General features: G+C 34.5%; 2 protein-coding genes and 2 pseudogenes across 10 annotated transcripts; 1 reads left to right on the top strand and 3 right to left on the bottom strand.

Moving 5' to 3' along the window:
- Positions 1 to 1,534: 1,534 nt before the first annotated feature.
- LOC130986738 (uncharacterized) lies at positions 1,535 to 4,903 on the bottom strand. 5 transcript variants are annotated; one of them, XR_009089355.1, is made up of 4 exons: positions 4,703 to 4,897; positions 2,207 to 2,346; positions 1,986 to 2,048; positions 1,535 to 1,793 (listed from the first exon to the last, which is right to left on the bottom strand). XR_009089355.1 is itself a non-coding variant. In XM_057910236.1 (4 exons), the coding sequence occupies exons 1-3, from the start codon at positions 4,791 to 4,793 to the stop codon at positions 2,014 to 2,016; spliced, it is 243 nt and encodes an 80-aa protein (XP_057766219.1). In that variant the 5' UTR covers positions 4,794 to 4,903; the 3' UTR covers positions 1,535 to 1,793; positions 1,986 to 2,013. The 5 variants fall into 5 exon arrangements, 4 of the variants coding, with proteins under 4 accessions (XP_057766219.1, XP_057766218.1, XP_057766220.1 ...); XM_057910236.1 differs by having other exon boundaries at positions 2,230 to 2,346; positions 4,703 to 4,903; XM_057910235.1 differs by having other exon boundaries at positions 1,535 to 1,797; positions 2,230 to 2,346; positions 4,703 to 4,903.
- Positions 4,904 to 5,950: 1,047 nt separating this feature from the next.
- On the bottom strand, positions 5,951 to 6,758 carry LOC131025656 (uncharacterized; annotated as a pseudogene).
- A 27-nt stretch (positions 6,759 to 6,785) lies between these two features.
- Positions 6,786 to 9,011, bottom strand: LOC131025657 (uncharacterized; annotated as a pseudogene).
- Positions 9,012 to 12,856: 3,845 nt separating this feature from the next.
- Positions 12,857 to 19,105, top strand: LOC130986739 (3'-5' exonuclease). 5 transcript variants are annotated; one of them, XR_009089356.1, is made up of 8 exons: positions 12,857 to 13,141; positions 13,223 to 13,566; positions 13,820 to 13,975; positions 15,566 to 15,696; positions 15,809 to 15,970; positions 18,354 to 18,464; positions 18,611 to 18,740; positions 18,775 to 19,105. XR_009089356.1 is itself a non-coding variant. In XM_057910239.1 (7 exons), the coding sequence occupies exons 1-7, from the start codon at positions 13,098 to 13,100 to the stop codon at positions 18,668 to 18,670; spliced, it is 1,008 nt and encodes a 335-aa protein (XP_057766222.1). In that variant the 5' UTR covers positions 12,857 to 13,097; the 3' UTR covers positions 18,671 to 19,105. The 5 variants fall into 5 exon arrangements, 4 of the variants coding, with proteins under 4 accessions (XP_057766222.1, XP_057766225.1, XP_057766224.1 ...); XM_057910239.1 differs by having other exon boundaries at positions 18,611 to 19,105; XM_057910242.1 differs by having other exon boundaries at positions 13,228 to 13,566; positions 18,611 to 19,105.
- The last annotated feature ends 1,983 nt before the right edge of the window (positions 19,106 to 21,088 follow it).

Consider the following 21,088-nt stretch of genomic DNA (forward strand, 5'->3'; position numbering starts at 1 on the left):
GTAGAAAGTAGATAAATTGGCCAGTGGATTTGTGAAAATTATTTAAATATCTATACTATATTAAAAATGGAGTTCTTAATTTCAAATTGATTTCAATTCAATTTGAAAATTGAATGGTGATTCTGTAGTTAATGACAAAATTGAAGATTTATTTCATAAATAAACTCCCATTACTTATAAATACTCAATTGTGTGGACAATTGATAAAAGCTATGTAATTTAGTGTTGAGAAAACTGAAATTAAAATTATGGAAACAACATTTTAATTTAAATGATTAAGAGAAAAGAAATTTCGCTTTGTCCAATTGGTGAAATTTGTTAAAATTTCGATGTGGGGTTTAAGATAAATAAATTGATTAAAAAGTCAAAGTCATGAAAATTTAGAAAAATAAGCACAAAAATAGAGAAAAAAGTCACATAGAATCAGACTCATAATCGTATTATATATAAGAAGATATACATGATTAACCCAATATCTCAAAGGTGTAGAATATTAATATAATGATTTTTAAATATGGAATTGATTAAAAATTTAGGAAAAAATTAGAATGAATGAGAATTGAGGAAAATTAGAATGAAGTGATTATAGAAGGCCATGTAGGATAGGATTTATTTTGCTATTATATATATAGATTTGAAAAAAAAAATATCCAACCTTTTAATCTTTTTTCTTTTTTCAATGGCCCAACTTTTGGAGAAGTAGTAAAGTGTCTCCTATCATATAGTAACTCATAATATATTTAACATCTCATTTTTAAATTTTAGGCTGATAGTCCCTCAACATCTCATAAAAAGTGCAAAATCCCTCATATTCTTGATATGCACTTAACTTCTACTTTATATTTCTCAATCGGATCCCACTTTATTTATCAATGTATTAGAAAGAATGAACTTCCTTTATTTGATATTTTTAATGAATTTTCATTTTGTTTATTGTCTCAAGCTTTGTAGAAACAAGCAAATTTCGTGCCTTCATTTTTTATTGCTTCATTAAAAAAAATTCCATCAGTGAAACTACTAAAAAATAAAATTTTCATTTTCTTTCTTTAAATTTTTCCTGCATGCATTTGATTAACATGGATGCGTATTTTGCTCTTCTTATCCCTCAATTGGCAGTTTATATCCTTAGAATGAGACCCGCTTGAAAAAAAAATATATATTAGACGAAGTTAAGAACCGGTCGAGAATAAAGCGACTTTGCACTCCTTATAAAATGTTGAGGGGCTAACAATCAAAAATCAAAAGATTGAGAGGTAAATATATTAAAGGGTTATATGATAAAGGACTATTTGCTACTTCTCCCTTTAATTTTTTTACAATTCGAAGAAAATCACTAGTGTCGAGAGTAATGAATTCTTGTGGTTAGGCTTGTAAGTTTTTAACCTATTTGAAATGAATACAGATAAAGAGTTCAATTCCAAAAATCGAATCTTTCAATATTGACGATGTAAATTTGACTCATGGATGTCATTTCTCCCTCTTCTGCAAGGAACGAGAAACACTATATTTAAGTAAAATCTGCACCAAACGAACATGAACAGATGAAACTTATATGTAGTTTATTAAGGAACAAATGCAATCTCCAAACTGCACTACATTGACAGAATGGAAATGCCAACAAACTACACATTATTTCCAAAACACACAAAATCATCTACCAACAATAACTCAAACCAATCAATTGGATTCAACAATAAAATCGGCAACAAAAGGCAGGGATCAAGTTTCATCAACAGCAAACAAGATATTCTGATCTTCCAACACCGGTTTAGACGACATTGCCTCAGAACAAACTGCCTGTTTTCCACAGACGAAAGAAGAGATGCAATGTAAGTCCGATAGGTGCAAAAATTGAAATCTCAATATTAGTAGAAAGGTAACTCTGCCTAAGTACGGATTGGATATGCAAACCGGACTGGTCCAGTAGGTGCAAAAATGATTTTTCAGAATTTTAAACACTAGAGAAGAGATGCAAGAATTGAAACCTCAATATTAGTAGAAAGGTAACTCTGCCTAAGTACGGATTGGATATGCAAACCGGACTGGTCCTGTAATTGTAAACCAAGTTATTAGTTATTACCTTCAGATATGTTGCCGCTAATTTCTAAATTATGCTGTGACTTTCCAACTATATGATACTCAAAATGAAGTCCAACGATCCATGCTACTAATTTATATCAAAGAGCTGAAGTTTTGTGAAACAAACCATTCTAAAACGCAACTAGGTACTTTTCCTTGCTTTCTTCTCTTGATCCCGCCAAGGATTGAGAGCTTCTCTCATGGCCTGAGCTTCAGGTGAACTCTCCCAAGCCATCTTCTCTGACTCCAAAACTGCTACTTTATCGTCTGCTCAAATCCGGAAAAAACATAAACAAATATGCTAATAATCAGTAGCAGAAGAGGCTCTACTGACTACAACCAGCAAAGAAAAACGAATTGAATAGAACACAGCAAGCTAGTGCCAAGTTCACTAAGTGGAAGCACTACAACTATAAATATGTACAACTAAAACAACTCAAAGCCTTTGCATTGGTCAATTAAAAACTCACCATTATGCAGTGTTTTTCTAACCTAATAACGAAATGAACAAATAATTCTTAAGTTCATTGCCTTAATGCCAAAAAGGGTAGCCATTCCAAATTTACATAACTCATTACCCTAAGGGCTTGATTGCTATTTGTAACTCATTCAAAATCCTGTTTGATTCAAAAATCAAAGTCCTTGATAAAGCAAGGGTCTTATATCTATTATCCAAATATATAAGATTATGGAAGGTAAGAACCGTAAGATAGAAGATAATTATACCATATAGTATTAATATATTATCGGACTAAACTACAATAATTTCACCATCCTACCATAGTTTATATAGTTTATCTGTTTATATATGCCACATAATCTAATACATCTAAGCAAATATACTAATATTGATGTTAGTGTAAGTTGACACACTCAGTTTGTCTTTATGTAGACGTCTCTTTGGAAGTTCTCTTTTTGCTCAGATGTGAGAGCTTCGGAGTTTCCTTTTGCAGCATTTGAAAACTTTCCTTTTAGAAGATGATGTTTTTTCGGTAAGGATCTTTCTGAAGATCTTTGAGAGATCTTTGGAATACTTTTCCTTTATTCAATACTTGTTCGTTTGGAAAATTTCTTGCAAGGAAATATTCGCTCGGTTGGTTGCTTGGTAACATGTATGGGGGTTTCTCTAGTGCATCCTATATATATGTTGTTGAAGACTCAACTCAAGTGAAGGCTGGCGTTTCTTAGTCTTGTTTACTTAGTGTTCTCATAAGCATTTTGCATGTTTTTGGAAGATAGATACTCACTTCTGTTATCCAATAGTTGAATTGTAATCTTTTGTTACCGGAACTTGTAGAGTTTTTGTCAGTTCTTTTATTGGGGTTGGGTGGTGAATGTCAATACTCACTCTAAGCAGCGTGTAGTGCATACGTACGTGTTAGCTCAAATCACATTATGAGCTCAATTAATACTGAGTGCTTCCGTGGAAAGACACATCTGCATAGAGCAGATACACATTCGACACATCACAAGGATGACTCTCTTGCGAATGCAGCTAAAGGGAATATCCGCCAGTTGCCAGTTGGTTCCTTCATCAATAAATGAGAGACATGTGTTTGCGTTTTCTTACTCCCTACTTTACTCGTTTAGGATTTCTGGTCGTTAGATGTTTTATATAATAGGGATCGGTTTCTTTCTCTTTGTAACTAATGAAACAATCTTTTACATTAATGAAAAACTATCAGAGCTCTGCAACGACAATGTCTTTTCTTTCCATCATTTCATTACGTTTTTCATCAGCTTGTTAGCTTTCACCATTGGTGGGGTTTTGGGGTGTTACTTAGGATTTTGATTCGCTGATCATTTTAATTCCTCTTTAACTTAACTTCAGAGTCTCAGACAGGGGAAAGTTTCCCCTAGGCAATGCCCCTAGATGTAGGCGTGTTTATAGCGTATTGGTAACTAACTTTTGTGTGTTGATTTATCACTTTATGCTTGTTTATTGTGTGGTTGTTTTTATGATACGTATCACTACGAGGTTGGGACCATTTATATTGGAATAGTAGGGTAGAAATATTTTTCAATTGATAATTTTTGTGATAAGAGACATATAGTCAGACATATCGAGTCTTATCCCGGACAAACGAGCCCAAGTGAATTCACAAAACCAAGTCATTGCTCCACCACTCTTTCAAGCTAGAATACAATAGCATAGCTACTAAACTCCCAATCCCCAAACAACCACTTAATTCCAATATTGTTTAATCCAATCTTCATACTTACGCACAAGATTTCAATAGTGTATCATTTCAGCAATTTCAAGTTCACGTTTGAGCTGGAAGCATAATCAAATCAAAGCGTGGGCTTGAATTTTCTCTTCTTCTTCTTCCTTTTTCCATTTTTTATATTAACCTAATTTCAGAGGTATCCAAATCACCAACACTAGACCAGCGACAAGAAAACAATAATTCCAACTTCTCCCGAACCAAATTAAAACTCAGCACTCAAATTCATTGGTCCCAACGACTATATCAGTAATGGGTTCTCATTATTAACGGGTTAATAAACATAATCGAGAAACAAATCAAATTAAACAAATATATAGATACAGGAAACCCTTAATGTGCGAGTTGGTGTGAGTGGGAAATTGAAAAGATGGAAGCGAGAAGGAGGGCTCTCACACAGAAACCGGTTTTGATCATGAAAAGCTCCATTGAACCTCCAACCATCGCTGACCCAATTGCTATCTTCAAGTACCAATCCCAGAACTTCATCGGAGTGACTAGGATGCGTTCTCTTCAATGGAGGCGCTATTTTCCTCTCTACACTTCGATTTATTTTATTTTCTTCGTTACGCGTATTATTTTTGAGTATGTGATAATTTGTTTTCCAATCTTAGATAAAATAAATAATGGCCATTATAATATGATGAATTTTTGAGTTAATGATATTAAAAAAATTTCGATAATAAAATTAATGCTTCTTATTAATCAATTTAAGTTTAATAAAATTTAATTAATTTATATTTAAGAGATGAAATTGCTATTTCTACATCACGCTTATTTCTCTCTTGTCTTGTCAATTTTACAATCAATGATTCGAAACACTTAAAATTGATTATATAATTTATTAAAATAATAGTATTGATTTTTAATATCTTTAATTAATATTCCATCGTTCATTAAAAATATAACTAAAAGAGAATGACACGAGTTTTAATAAAATTAATAGTATATTATAAGTGGAGGAATGTCCCACTTAAAAAAATACTAGTATGCGCTCAATCGTGCGATGCACGACGGACATCGAAATCAAACGATAAATTTAAATAAATAAATATAAATAATAATAAAAATAAAATATAAACAAATACAACATATATTTTTAAAATATAATATAATAATTAAGATCAATTACTCAATAAAATCTTGAATATAAAATTATAAATTTTCAATTTATGCAAAGTGTAATGAAAATTTGCATTATGCATATTATTACATAGTATTATACATCATAATAAATATTTTCATACACAAACATAAATAAAAAGTTGTAATTTTTTAATGAAGAGACAAAAAATAAAATATTTTATACTTTTCATAAGTTATTCGTTTTAAATTCGTTTTTGATTATTTTTATACTATATTGAATTTAAGATACATATGATTAAATTTCACGAATCTAATTTTTATGAACATTTCAAAATGTCTAAAAAATAAATTATTTTTTATGAACAGAAAGAGTATTTCATCTTATTAATATACAATAATATAAAAAATATGTTCTCTTTAATTATAAACTAGTACTCCTACCTGTGCGTTGCACGATGGAGATTATTTTTAAATAATATTTTAAATAAAATAATATAAGACACTGTATGCAAGTAAAGCAAATCAAATTATATTAAATGCCAAAAAAAATACACATAATACTATACATTTTGAAAATTTTCCCTATATACAACGTTTGTGGTAGTAGTATCATCATTTCTACCATCTTCGGAAAGCAAAATTTTAAGTCCTTGTCGACTTCGTACTCTCGATACTACAACATACAATTGACCATGGGTGAAAACTGGTTTTGGCAACAATAAACCAACATGAGAAAGCGATTGACCTTGACTTTTGTTGATTGTCATAGCATAAGAGACGATCAGTGGGAATTGTCGTCGCTCAAATTTAAAAGGCAATCTCGGATCAATTGGAGTCAGTGACATTCTTGGAATCAAAACTTTTTGACTTGCATTATTTCCTGTAAGAATTTGCGTTTCCAAAACATGATGGCTAAGTCTTATTATCATCAATCGCGTGTCATTGCACAATCCATTTGCATGGTCGATGTTTCTCAACAACATAATTGGCATTCCCACCTTCAAATATAATTAATGATTTGGTACCCCCGAACATTTGATACTGTTTAAGAAATCTGGAGTATGAACTTGCTGCACCAAATCAGTAACGGAATCTAATCTAGATGTTGAATTTGAGCTTCTATATAATTGTCCTTCAGTCTTGTTCAAAGAAATCATATATTGATTTACAGATTCAACAGAGTTGGAGCGAGTATTGCTCTTTCTTGTAGATAACTGGTATCTACATTATCAACACAATATGATGGATAAATGGTATTAACAATGTGTTCGATCGGATCTCCTGACCATTTTATCAACAAATCTGGCGGAATATCAATGCTCACATGACCATCATCCAATTGTTCCATCGCCTATACTCGCAATCCATTTAGAAAACTCTTCCAACTCCATAGCTTCAGCACTGGAACTCATATTTTGAAGCCTCATATTTTTTTGTCAATCGTAAAACTTTACAATATCTCCAAAGATATGAAGAATTTAATGTTATAAAAACAATATCTTGTCTACTTCCTTTCGGAAATATATGTCTGAAATCACCTCCAAAGACAATTGTATTGCCTCCAAAAGGTGTGGATGCACTTGACGGGTTGACAAACTGCATTGTATCTCGTAGACTTCGATCAAGTGCTTCAAAACAAAACTCGTGCATCATCGGTGCCTCATCCCAAATTATAAGCTTTAGATCTAACAATCAATTCTGCAAGTGGAGACCCTTGATGAATGTTGCACGTGGAATCCTCATTAACATTAATAGGAATTCTGAACCGTGAATGAGCTGTCCTTCCACCAGGCAATAGCAAGGATGCAATACTACTTGAAGCAACATTTAAAATAATTTTCCCTTTAGATCTAAGAGCTGCAGACAGTGTGTTCCATATGAAAGTTTTTCCAGTACCCCCGTATCCATATATGAAAAACATTCCTCCAGAATTTGATTCTATCGCATTCATAACAGTGTCATAAACACGATGTTGCTCATCAGTAAGCTTAGTAACCAAAACTTTGTGTTCATCTGATAATGCCTTTTGATCATATCGCAATTCATCATTGATCAAAATAATTTGATCAATTTCAAAAAACTCTGAACTTGGGTAAGGGATACCTTCAAACTCTCGTAAACTCCTACCAAAACTACTCAATAATTTCTCAATTTCCACAAGTGTATAACACTTAATTTGATCTTCAGTTAAATGTAGTTCTGCAAATAAAATAAATAAATTTGTCATCATCCTTCTTCAACTTTTTCAAACAAATATTGCAAGCCAATTATGCCCATGCGGTAATTGTCTCTACAGCCTGTATTGTCCATAAAACCAGAATGATCCAATCTATTTTGCTTAATAATAATTAGAAATAGAATTGACATAATAAATGATATTTAAAATTTTGAAATTGTCCTAAACGTAAGTTTACCTTTTCATTTGCTAACTCTAAAATTGTCTTTAACATTGAGACCCCATGAGTGACTCGTCTTCTATGGTTAGGACTATTGGAGCTTTTGCTAAGTTGATTGAAAGGCTTCTTTCTTTGTTGATTGTGGAAAAACTACAATTTGAAAACAAAATTACAAGCTAAAAGTAATAACATAATTATATAATCCTAAAAATAAATAATATTTGTATTGAACTTACGCCTCCTTTGCTTCCTTGATTTCTTCAATATTTGCATCCCACAAGATGTTGGTGATATCGTAAGAAGTTGTAATTCGAACTTCACCTGCATGTCATTGTTTTTGTTAGATGTAGTATTTATAACTTTGGCACTATATAATACAAATTGGCAAATTTGGCACCACGAAGATAATTGTACATTTTTTCTGCATGTTGTTCCCACAATGTACATGATAGAGTCTTTCCCTTGAAAAGTTATATTTAGCAAATGAATTAAAACTAATGTCATTTCTGTTGGAAATTGGTTGTGAGTAACCAATGTTTGATAATTTTTTGAGTACCGGAAACATTTAATTTAGCAGAATTAAATGGGACAGGATCGATCTACGTTCCGAGTAGATGATCGTAGTATATTTATTTACTCAAAACCGATTTCCGGTGAGTGAGAAATAATTGTTTAAAGTTGGGTACTTGAAACATGGAGTTGTGGGAAAATATAAGCATTAAATAAGATTTAATGCTTATCCCACATCGGGATGTGGATCACATTTATTACAGTATAAAAGTTATTACATCACAGGATGTAATAAAACTGTGTGCACATGTGACGGGTTGCAAAGCCCACACGCGCGCGCCGCCGCCGCCGCCCGCCCGGCCCGGCCCCGTCGCCCGACGCCCGGCCCCGGCCCCCGGCGCCTGGTCCCGGTCCCGGCCCCGTCACCCGACGCGCGGCCGTGGACTTGATTGGTCTCCCAGGAAGCTTCCCACGTAACTGCTACAGCAGGGCTGTTACATCTGTAACTGTTGTCGGAGGATTCATGGCAAATTCAAACAGCAGGGCTGTTACATCCGTTTTTGTCTGTAACTCCCGACACCACTTGAATTTCATCAATGGAATTAACTCTCCCTATTGATGTGGACTGTGCCTATAAATAGGACAGCTTCCATGCATCATAACACACCTGAAATTCATCACAAGCAACATCACTCTGAAACTCTGCATACTGCATCGTTGAAGTTCTGTTCTCGCCTCGTTCCAGTTCGTCGGAGCTCGTTGGTCTGCGGTGCTGCTACCTACGAGACGAAGCCGTTTCATCTTTTGGGACGACACGCCAAACCGAGAGCACTACCGGGGCGTATCTCGTCTTGCGGACAGAGGACCCTCCTCGACTCGGCTATTTTTCTGGTTCTGTTCTATTGTAATTTCAATTCAGTTTTCACCTTGTAATCTCATCTCCTACATTTATGGTCTCATTGTAACTACGCCCGCGAGCTTGTAATCCAACAATCACAAGACGAGATAAGCTTGCAACGTGGGAGTTTTTGAACTTGTAATTGAACTTAAAACTTTCGAAACTTAAACACCTTTGCTGGAGATGTCGACCGGTCCTGCAAACTCCACCGAGGCTGCCAACGCCGTTGCCGCTGCCGCCGCCTCCGCCGCGGCCGCATCAACCCTGGCACCCGCCACCTCTGCCGCTGCTGCCTCCACTTTTAGTGGTGGTCCTTTTGGTGGTTCAACACCACTTCCGTTCATGTCTGGTGCTAACCAAACAACTTTTGGAGGAGAAAGTTCCACGCAAGGAACGGTTGGCCAAACCTCGTTTGGGTCAACATTTGGTTCCACTTCGAGTGGTTCCATGGGGTCCATGTTTGGACAGAACGTTGGGGCCTTCGGGACCAACATGATGGGCTATGGCCACATGGCGGGGTCGGTGCCAACACAACCCCCAAGGGCGAATGCAACCGCCGACAAGCCGCCTAAGTTTTGTGGTTCCGACTACAAGAGTTGGCGTCAAAAGATGTTCTTCTACCTCACGACGTTGGGGTATGCGGGATACTTGACGGACAACGAGCCGCCCACACCGGCGGAGAACGAGACGAGCTTCACCGTTCGTGCAGCCTATGATGCATGGCATAATGGCGATTTCCTTTGTAAAAATTTCCTTCTAGGTGGTCTAGGGGATAGTTTGTACAAAGTATATGTTGATGTAAAGACCTCCAAAGTGTTGTGGGAGGCACTAGACAAAAAGTATAAGCTAAATGATGCTAGCACTAAGAAATTGTTGTAACCAAGTTTTGAAAGTACCTTGGTAGGGGTTTTCTCACCAATGGGCTTTTCAAGCTTAATGTTCAGCCAGTCAAGCGTGTAACTGGCAAGCCTATCAATGAAAATGCTACTACTTCCTCTTACTTGGTTGAGTGTTGTGATTTATGGCATTGTAGATTAGGACATGTTAATCTCAATGCGATAAAAAGATTAGTAAATATGGATTTACTAAAAATAAACGAGTTTAACACTCAAAACAAATGTCAAATTTGTGTTGAAGCAAAAATGACGAAGTCTCCGTTTCACTCTGTGGAAAGGAGCACTAAACCTTTAGAACTAATCCACACCGACGTGTGTGATCTAAAGTTTGTGCAAACTCGAGGTGGTAAGAAGTGCTTTATCACTTTTATTGATGACTGCACAAGGTATTGCTATCTTTATCTTCTAAGAAGTAAAGATGAGGCTATTGAAGCTTTCAAGAACTTCAAAACAGAAGCCGAGAATAAACTTGGTAGTCGAATTAAGATGGTTCGAAGTGATAGAGGGGGAGAATATGTTGCTCCGTTTGAGGAATTATGCAACGCTAGTGGTATAATACATCAAACAACTGCTCCATATTCACCTCAATCTAACGGTGTTGTTGAACGCAAGAATCGAACTCTTAAGAAGATGATGAATGCCATGTTGATTAGTTCTGGGTTACCCCAGAACATGTGGGGGGAGGCTATTCTGTCAGCCAACTATATCCTCAATAAAATACCACTCATGGCAAATTCAAACAGCAGGGCTGTTACATCCGTTTTTATCTGTAACTCCCGACACCACTTGAATTCCATCAATGGAATTAACTCCCCCTATTGATGTGGACTGTGCCTATAAACAGGACAGCCTCCATGCATCATAACACACCTGAAATTCATCACAAGCAACATCACTCTGAAAGTCTGCATACTGCATCGTTGAAGTTCTGTTCTCGCCTCGTTCCAGTTCGCCGGAGCTCGTTGGTCTGCGGTGATGCTACATACGAGACGAAGCCGTTTCATCTTTGGGGACGACACGCCAAATCGAGAGCACTACCGGGGCGTATCTCGTCTTGCGGACAGAAGACCCTCCTCGACTCGGCTATTTTTCTGGTTCTGTTCTATTGTAATTTCAATTCAGTTTTCACCTTGTAATCTCATCTCCTACATTTCTGGTCTCATTGTAACTACGCCCGCGAGCTTGTAATCCAACAATTTCTGGAAAAAAATTTAAAAATAAAAAGCATAATTTAACAACTCTAGGTTTTCCGTGATGATGTCCATAAGCTTTGTACTGCGTTCTTTCACTTCTTTGTAAACTGGTTCATAGCTTTTGACAATGATTCCACGGAGATCTGTAATTTAACATTGCAATTTATAAATAATATGAAAAAAATGAGTGAAATAAAATTATTTGTTTCATACTTACCGAACATGACTGCATCTTGAGCATTATCAATTTTTGCCACATCATCATAGCTCTTGAACTTGAATGTATGCTTCAGGAAGTCATCATCATCTAACTTAACGATTATGGAATGCTTGAATAGTAGAATCTTGTTTTGCAATCAGTCGTTTTGAATTTATCCATGTTTTTTGTGACAATATAATCTTTGATTGCATAAACACATCCTTCATTTAACAGTGGCTTCAATTTTGACACCGAAGTACAATTAATAGTGGCATGAATTCTGTTCTCCTGCATTGACAATTGAGATTAGTTAGTGTTTGAATATATAATATCGAAAATAAGAAAAAAAAATAAAAGATTTTCAACCTCTTTGTCGTGGAAGATGCATTCATGATAATACACTTCATCTCTATTGTTCTTCTTCAATATGTCGTAGCTTCTTACGAGACGTAACTGCAATGCGATTTTACTTCTTCCAGGTTGCAGATCGTTGATTACACCAAAGAGAGGAGCCATTGCTAAAAGCTGTAAAAAAGATGTTTCTGTTTCAATGTGTTTTTGTAGCTACGGTGGTTTTCAGAACTTGTATTTATAATAGGTCTCTAAACTTAAGATTTAATGGTTTGAACTTGTCAATTACATATGAAGTAGTGCGTAATGGGTTTCCCACTATTTACATAAAATATTATTTATAAGTTAAAATAATATAAATATAGCAACAGATTTAGTGGGTGATAATAATAGTTACTGCGATTTTTTAGACAAATAGTTAAATTTTACAAAATTCGGTCATACAATTTACATTTGTTTAATATTTAAAATGTTATTTATTGGGTATTTTAAATATTATAATGGGCTTGAGTAATGGTGAGTTGGAAGTTAAAAAGGAAGTGGTAATTGGAAAACGTTGCACATGGTATATTGTTGGGAGACATATGTGAAATTAAAATTACATGTGATTTACAACTGTCAAAATTTGTTCAATCTCTTAAATCTTGGAAAACAATTCAATTTAAATATGGTGATGAAGAGTTTAAATTTTGTCGGGAATTTCTAGCCGTTAGAACTGATGCTTTATATATAATACAATTGTCAAAATTTGTTCAATCTCTTAAATCTCGGAAAACAATTCAATTTAAATATGGTGATGAAGAGTTTAAATTTTGTCGGGAATTTATAGTCGTTAGAACTGTTGCTTTATATATAATATAGATATAGATAGATATAGATATAGTCTATATCTATATCTATCTATATCTATATTATATATAGATAAGAAATAAAAAAATATTTAACTTTAAATCCGTATTTTCATTTCGCTCATTTTCTATAAAATAAAATTTGACTTTTACTTATTTCTCATTTTCGCCCTAAGATAATATTAACTCACGGTTTAAAGGAAAACTTGGCCGCCTCCCTCTACTCTTCTCTGTATTTGAAATTATTCTTCCCGGTTAATCGCCGATTAAACCCAATGATTTCCGATATTCATTTTCACCGATGAAACTCGACCTTCTCCCTTCCTCACAACGTAGCTCTCACTGTCCGACCTCATCCCACGGCGTTCTGAAACTGCCATTTACAGCATCAAGTTATAAAGTGCTCGTGAAGCAACATGCAAAATGCACAGAAAATGGCTATACATCGAAGCCTCCTCTTGTAAATCCTGACCACTTCATAACTTTATATGCTTACTGATATTTTTATAATTTTTTTTTTACTAAAATTGGCTATATGGAGGGGAGGTAGCAGATACGACTTTAAAGGGCCCGCGCAATTGCGAAAATTTTCGAGAATGGGGGAAATGCCCAATTCAGATTCTGATTGGTATCATCCCCTCACCGATGAAGATCTCCGCGCCATCGACTCCGTGATTTCCTCCGCTCTGCCGCCGAAGCGCCACCGGCACGACAATGCCTCCGCCCACTCTCCGCCCAAGCTGAGGCGACGGTTGCCCAGCTCTCTCTTCGTATTCCAGCAACAGCAACAGCAACAGCGGGGTTTTAACATTTCAACTGTCCCATTTTCTTCTTGCTCTAGTCGCTATCATGGTACAAATAGATCTCCGGTTTCCCCATTTCAAGGTAATTGCAGTTCTACTATGTTATCTCTTCGGTTCTAACCATCATTCTTGTGTCAAAATCCGACTCAACCTGCCCAAAATCGAAATTGACATAAAAAATTGAGATTAGTTACTATCATCGTGGAAGTGTCAGACCTGTTATCCCTTTATTTTCCTATGTAAAAGCTAGTATAAACTGTTTATTAGCTTTTTCTTTATGTTATTTCTTTTTTCCTTTGGAAATGATAACCTTGTACTTAATATTTTTTTTTCAGAGATAAAATTTGGAGGTCACATTATATATAGCAGAACAATGAAAGAGGTAGAAAGATCTGCACAGGAGCTTCTAGATTTTGTAGAAGCTAAGAAAAGAAATGGTGGTCAGTGCTTCCTTGGTCTGGATATCGAGTGGAGACCCTCATTCAAAAGAGGTAAATCCTATGTAGTTGTAGTAACTATGTGAATTAGACTGAACTGAACTACTACAATTATTTCATTTTCATAACTGTGTGATGTCATAGGTGTCTATGTGAATCTGAAATCCAAAAAGTTACAGCAACTTGATGCTATCATCATAAGCAATAATTTACAACTAGGTAATACCTAGAAACTCACCATTTCTCGGCTAATCTAATAAGGGGGGGATTTGTCGATGGGCCTATCCCGGATTATTTGAGGAGCTGAGAGAAATAAAGGGTGGCTTCTCACGTGACACCATGGTAAGCACATATGTCCTTGCTGGTTGCTGTATGGCGAATGATGACAATAAATTGTGTATATTTTGTGATTGAGCATAGAAAAAAGAACCTCAAATAATGTGAAAGTGAAACTAAATGTTTTCTTGGGAAAAAGGTTTCGAGAACGATCTATAATTTTTAATTGATCTCTATGTCTTCAAAATTAATTGTGAGATGGTTTGAGAATGCCCTCTAGCTGAACCCCCCACCACGCTTAATTTGGCTCAATTAATCGAACGTGTTTACTCTTTTTCTAATACTCCTTCCCAGAGAAAATAAGTTTCCCTTATGGAGAGATATCTATCTGTAATATCAGACAAACAAGTCATACATCAAATTTCCATGCTCTCAAGGCTCATTGCAATCATTTGTTCTAATTTAATGATCATTTTAACTTGAAGATTGAGTTTTGCACATTATTTCATTCGATATTTCAGCATTAGAATCCTATTTTCCACTGTCTACTTTGTGAATAAGGAAATATCAAGGAAACATACACCAATCAATAAATTTTCAAAATGGTAAAGGGAAACTAGATATGGCTGGTGGAGTATCTAATGTGTATGATAAATTAGGATACTGCTTTCCATACCACAAGCTTTTGGCATAAATGGTACTCAAAATTAAAAATCTCATAACTCTTCTAATTTTTTTAAATTTGTTTCATCCTCAATGATTCTCTTTATTTGTTTTTCAATTAAAGTAAATAACATAAAATATAAACTATAGAAGTTCTATAAATAATTGAATGAGTTGCACATCGACCATATCTTGTATATGCATTTGACCTTTTGGTTTCGGCTTTTGTTTATTTTATTCTAGTTATTGGTACTTCATAGAAGTGATTAATTTCAATTTTGTCTCTTAAAAAATATGAGTGAACAAAGGAATATGTAGAACACAATAAATTGTGCATATTACAATATACCAATTTACATCCCGAACACACGTCTGACTTCTGCATCCTATCATAGATTCTGAAAATTTCCATGTCCTGATCCTGTGGCTTCATCATGTTCAATCTGTAATTCTGCAGTAACTTGTATGGGTTTGTAAAAAACCATAACCACAGGAGTAAGCTGGGTTTTTAGGAAACCAGAACCACAGGAGTAAGCTGGGTTTTGAAGATGTCGGTATCCTTGTGCTTCTTTAGGAATGGGAACTTTATTTCCAATAAATCATTGTAATTGGAAAAGCATCAGTTCTTGTGTTGGGTTTTTTCCAACTTGTAAACGTGAACACAAATTTTCTTGTCCATGTAAAAAAAATTGCCATTTTTTGCAGGCGTCGCACCTGGGAAGGCTGCAGTTATGCAGATATGTGGCGATAATAGCTGTTGTCATGTGTTGCACTTATTTCATTCTGGAATTCCTAAAAATTTGCAAAGCCTTCTCGAAGACGACACTTCTTTCAAGGTGCTGATTTGCATATTCAAGTATCAAAAGTATTATTTGAAATTTTGATTACACCTTTTATATTCTTATTATCTTAGACGGTCTTTATTATCTCTGCTTCATATGTGCATAGGTGGGTATGGGCATTGCAATGGATGCAAAAAAGGTCTTGAAAGATTATGATGTATCAATCAGCACTTTGCGAGATCTTTCTGATATAGCCAATCAAAAGCTTGGTGGAGATCGTAAGAAGTGGAGTTTATTATCTTTAACTGAAATGCTGATCTGCAAACAGGTACAATAGTTCTGCAAATATTTAATTTTGAGAAAAGTTGAAAATTTTCCAGGAACACAACTGTGTCCTGGAATACAAAGAACATATAGCGCTCCCTCTCATTTTAACTAAGAGTGGCAGTGGAATATCAATAGTGAACGTACAAGAAGCACAATTATTTTTCATGAAAAGCAACCGTTTAGTTGAAACACACTATTTAAGGCGAGACTTTAACGAACAATTATAAATAATGGAATCGTAGCTTAATATAATAATGAATAGCCTAGATTTTGATTTAATACTGCACTACAATGGTAGGCGACTGGATAAAGAATGGTTTCTTATTATTTTAGAAAATTTAACGCATACATGCATGAGAAATGTCAAATATGTGCTTATAGGTAGTTTTCATAAACTTTCCAAACAGAAAGGGAACCAAAACCTGATATTGGCCACTATGTAGCACCTACTCCTTAATCTGAAAATAACTTGACATAAAAGTGTGAATTTGAAACTCAGGGGCAGCAGTGTAAGTCATGTGTTGCTGTTAACAATCCCCAGCCCTATGGGTTATGACCCATGTGGATCGGATTCCCATGGGTTAAAAATGTGCAAAACAACTCCAGTGGGTCTCCTCACACAAACTACACATGATAGAATAATAATGATATCCATGTTCAACATGCTTTTAGAGAAGAGAGACCATCCACCTGGTAAGAGATTAATCGAAACAGTGGAATTGAGACGCAGAAAAGGTCAGGGGCTCAAGTGCGTGGTGCCTAGCACCTTAAATTAGAAAAGATATAGGTATCGAGCCTACTTTTGAAGTTCCACCACAAATAGGAAATTTGATGGAAATTCTTGCTTACTAGTATGATGAGATTTATGAGAATTCTCCTTTCATTTAATCCCATCTCCACAACAAACTTTGAGATCATATCATCTGTCATTTCTTTGATTCTGGTACCTTGAAAAGACTTAGTTTTACAACATAAACCAATTTTTCATCATCCGACCATCAAACGTTGTATTCTAATATGCAACATGGTCTCTGATTTTGGAGAATTGGTCAGTAAAAAAAGATTCCAAGATGGTTTGGGGATTCAGTCAACAACCTTGACTTCAACCTTTCCTATGTATTCTGATCTTATCATTCAATGAAACTCCTGCAAAATCATTCTCAATCACCTTTCAACCAACAATGTCCTCCCCTACATCAGGTTGCTGGATAATCGCCTGTGATGGGCGGGATCCCAACGGAAATTTAAAAGCATTCTTATGTAGCCATGTCCAGTTCAACAGTCTCCACATTTTGACATCTTATTAACCAATAATAGTCTGAATTATGAGATTTTAAATCCATCATGCTTACATTTTAAATCTTATAAAGAAAGAATAAGAAAAAGTGAAGTTGAGTGTTTGATTAATGAAATGAGAGTTGGCTTAAAATGAGAGTTGTTGGGTAAGTTTTTCATCAAGTGGTTTGGTTAGGTGGAAATGCAAGAATGACATTTCTTTTGAATTTTTGGTCGAAATATATTTTTTCACGTACTTGATGGGTCTAAAAATATTTCCCGTATACATAATGATTTGTTCAAAATGAGCACCTTGACTCATAAATCTTGTGGCTCAGGATTTTTGTGGAAGTTATTACAAATGAGATCATTATTTTACCTAGTTTATGAAGATTAGCTTCCAACTATAAATATCAGTTGGCTCGATACCAATCTTCTTTATAACAGAACTATACACTCTGAAATCATTTTCTTAGTTGTACAGGGGTGCAGTCAAGTTGTGGTGTAAAATTAAAGTCAAAGATAGCATAATTGTCTGGAGTAAATTTAATACAAAAATAAGTGAAATAAATAGAGAGGATGGTAGTGACAATATCTAATATTCAAAATATTTGTAATGTATTTGGAGTTTTACCTGTGCAATATCTGGTGCATTCTGTTGCGACTACAGCTGGCATCCTGATTCTGGCACTTATGCAACTGGCACAAACTAAAATGTGCATGATAGCTTGGTGGATATTTTTTATGTGCTTAGATGCCAGTAGTGCCATTTCCTGTATGTAGATCTACTGCATTTCTAATTAACTCATGCTTTCACAAATTTAACAAATGTTGTTCCTTACATATGAATTTAGAGTCATAGTGCTCTCTGATATTACTTTGATTCCCAGCCTGTTTCAAACTCTTTAGATGTCTTGAAAGAAAGTTCATTTGCTGTTATGAATAATATACGCCATACGGAGATAGTAAATAAGGATTGCATGCATTGGTCACTTGAAACCCCTGATTTGCTATTATTTGAATAAATTCACTTTAGCTTGTTTAATACGTTTGGCCAATGTTCACTCACAACATCAACCTATTCTAACTGGTCTAATTGATTATTGTAGCTCCCCAAGCCAAACATAATCAGGCTAGGAAATTGGGAAGCTAATGTTCTATCAGACGAACAATTAAAATATGCTGCCGTTGATGCATACGTCTCATGGTACCTTTATCAGGTATATTGATATCCTCAACTGCCTATATTGAACTTTCTTCCCCTTTGTTAGCTTTCTCATGGTTGTCATATGTATGAGATTATTATTACAATTTTTATATATTTTCGGAGCTTTTGTCTAAAAGAAAGTCTTTCTCCCTGTTCCAGGTTTTGAATGATTATCCAGATCCTGTGGTAAATGAAGCAACGGAAATGGATGCCACATAAACGGCTCCACATTGTCGTATATTTATTGCATTCTATCATCTGCAGCTCTGTGCTACATATCTTGCATATAGAGTACCTAAAGGATGCGCCCTCTGCTTCTTGCTGAGGCTTGTTGCTATTCTGGTAGAAACTATAGCTCCTTCTCGTTCTGCTGCTTTGTGGGATAATAGTCCATAGTTCTTATAGAACTGGGCTTCCCGATTTTTATAGAAAGTATAACTTGATTCTCTTACATTATTGGGCATCTATTTAATTTGGCCTGCTACATTTTTGTCGCACATTTCCCAGGGTAAATTATACATGCAACGTGGGACGAAAATTAGAGTCTACTAATCTGCTTCAATTTTATCTACTTGAGTTTTAGACTCAGGATTTGTTTATTGAAGAAATAGGACAGTACGATATATGAAGATCAATGCATTGCATCTTTGTGATTTGTAATGGCCTGGCAACCAGCCCACTTACATTGCTGATCCATAGTAAGTTGATAACGTCTGCGAAACAGAGCTCAACTTGCTAAATTTGGACTTTGTATTCTTATTATCTCTTGTTGAACTACTCTATTTATTACCCATTCTCACTATTCTTGCACGCAGTGAGCAAAAACGAAGCGTGGAAGAGTAGCACCCGACCCTCACCACCCATCGCAACAAAGCTGGTACTCACCCTATCTAACCTGAAATATCCTTCAGATTTGAAAGCATTCCCTGCAATGTTTATGACCTTTAACACAACTGAAAAATATGATCAATTTGGCCTGGGCTGAAGCCAAGAGGCGTCAAAGGGTCATAGAATATGGAGATTGATCGAATTTTTTTGCACGTACGTTGTGCTTCCCAAAAAACTAAAATAAAATTGGCTAACATATGTTACTTTTTAAAGGTGAAGAAAATATTGTCATACATGTTTTGTGTTATTATTACATTATTCATAAAGACTGGCGCGGGCATCACGAATTTACCTCAAGAATACTGTCTTCCCTTGCTAAAAGAGTATATATTATATTATATATCCATTTAATTAATTCTTTTTGCCTTTTTACCAGTATTCTGCAAATGACTTTCTAATATTTGGTGATGATTCGCACTTGACTCCTATTGCTATTGTAGTAGGAGTCAACAACGTTAAAACCAAGTGATTCTGTGGGCCCTGTATTTCTGGGAATTATACCTGCACGATGCAGTGTACGACTTTTAGTTGTGTTCCCCTGTCACGGCTACATTCACGTCGGTCTACATAATTCGCAATTGAAAATTCTAAATTCACAATCTTAGGCCCCAACTTATCGATCTTAAATCACAAGCTTCCAAATCATATTATGAGTCACGAATCATGAATATAATTTTGTGATGCATGGAACATAAAAGTAAATAAATTAAACATATAGTGGAGATTCATGTTTGTTTGATAATGCATAGTCAATTGTAGGTAGGCATAAGTTATCGTGTTTGTAGTGGTTGGATAATTATAACAAAGTATATGCATTTCATTGTTTGTTGATTTAATAAAATTCATGCGGACGCTCATACATGATACCTTCTCTTTAATAAATATATTCCATCATATGGATAATTATAAAAGTAATTTATACTCCCTCCGTCCCACGAATCTTGACACGTTTGGTTTCGGCACTGGAATTAAGGAATTGTAGATTAGTGTTTTAAGTGTGTAGTTAATAAAAATAAATACATATATCGAAGAAAAATATAGCATAAAAAAGTAAACATGTCATTAAGGAGAGAGGATTAAGAAAAACAATAAAGAGAGTAGAGAGGAAGTATACAAAAAATTATTTTAAAATTTTAAATTACTATAACTTATACATTTTAAATTTATTTTTTTATGATTTTAAATTTTAAAAGGTCTAAAATTTTATAAGAAATCTTAGCAAAAAAAAAAAAAAATTACAATTATATCTATCGAATCATACTTTTTTTTTTGAGAATTTATGAAATAATACTTAAACATGCTATGCAAAAAAAATAAGAGGATAAAACCGAAAAGCAAAAAGAAAATAAAAAAATATCTAAATGTAAAAGTAATAAGTGAATGATATACGAAAACAAAATATAATAAATCAAATGAAAAATAAATCATTAAAGAAAAAGAAGTAAAATAAGAGAGAGGAGAGAGAAAATAATTTAAATTGAAACTTTAAATTTTAATATCTTTATCATCTTAAATTTATTTTATACTTATTATATATCAAATTAAAGCTAATTTTATGATCTTCAATTTGATATGCATATTAAATATTTTATCATTACTCACATTACATGATTTTCAAAAAGAAAGAAAAAAAAAGTTAAAAATAAAAGAAAAGAAAAGAACAAAAGAAGTTTGAATTGAAAACAAAAAAGTGCTCCATGCCACCACCGAATCTATCTATATAATAAAATCATGAATGTAAAAGTGAGT

Source organism: Salvia miltiorrhiza, chromosome 5 (assembly GCF_028751815.1).
Source record: "Salvia miltiorrhiza cultivar Shanhuang (shh) chromosome 5, IMPLAD_Smil_shh, whole genome shotgun sequence".
In the NCBI taxonomy this organism is placed as follows: domain Eukaryota; kingdom Viridiplantae; phylum Streptophyta; class Magnoliopsida; order Lamiales; family Lamiaceae; genus Salvia; species Salvia miltiorrhiza.

What these genes read in the sequence shown, in the direction of transcription:
- LOC130986738 (XM_057910236.1), bottom strand. Translation starts at nt 4,793, where the DNA reads ATGAAGTTCTGGGATTGGTACTTGAAGATAGCAATTGGGTCAGCGATG. An exon ending in CATGATCAAAACCGGTTTCT is followed by an intron (nt 2,347 to 4,702) that starts GTGTGAGAGCCC and finishes GGATTTGAGCAG; the next exon opens with ACGATAAAGTAGCAGTTTTG. An exon ending in AGAGAAGAAAGCAAGGAAAA is followed by an intron (nt 2,049 to 2,229) that starts GTACCTAGTTGC and finishes TTACAATTACAG; the next exon opens with GACCAGTCCGGTTTGCATAT.
- LOC130986739 (XM_057910239.1), top strand. Translation starts at nt 13,098, where the DNA reads ATGCAAAATGCACAGAAAATGGCTATACATCGAAGCCTCCTCTT. An exon ending in ATACATCGAAGCCTCCTCTT is followed by an intron (nt 13,142 to 13,222) that starts GTAAATCCTGAC and finishes GGCTATATGGAG; the next exon opens with GGGAGGTAGCAGATACGACT. An exon ending in TCTCATGGTACCTTTATCAG is followed by an intron (nt 18,465 to 18,610) that starts GTATATTGATAT and finishes TCCCTGTTCCAG; the next exon opens with GTTTTGAATGATTATCCAGA.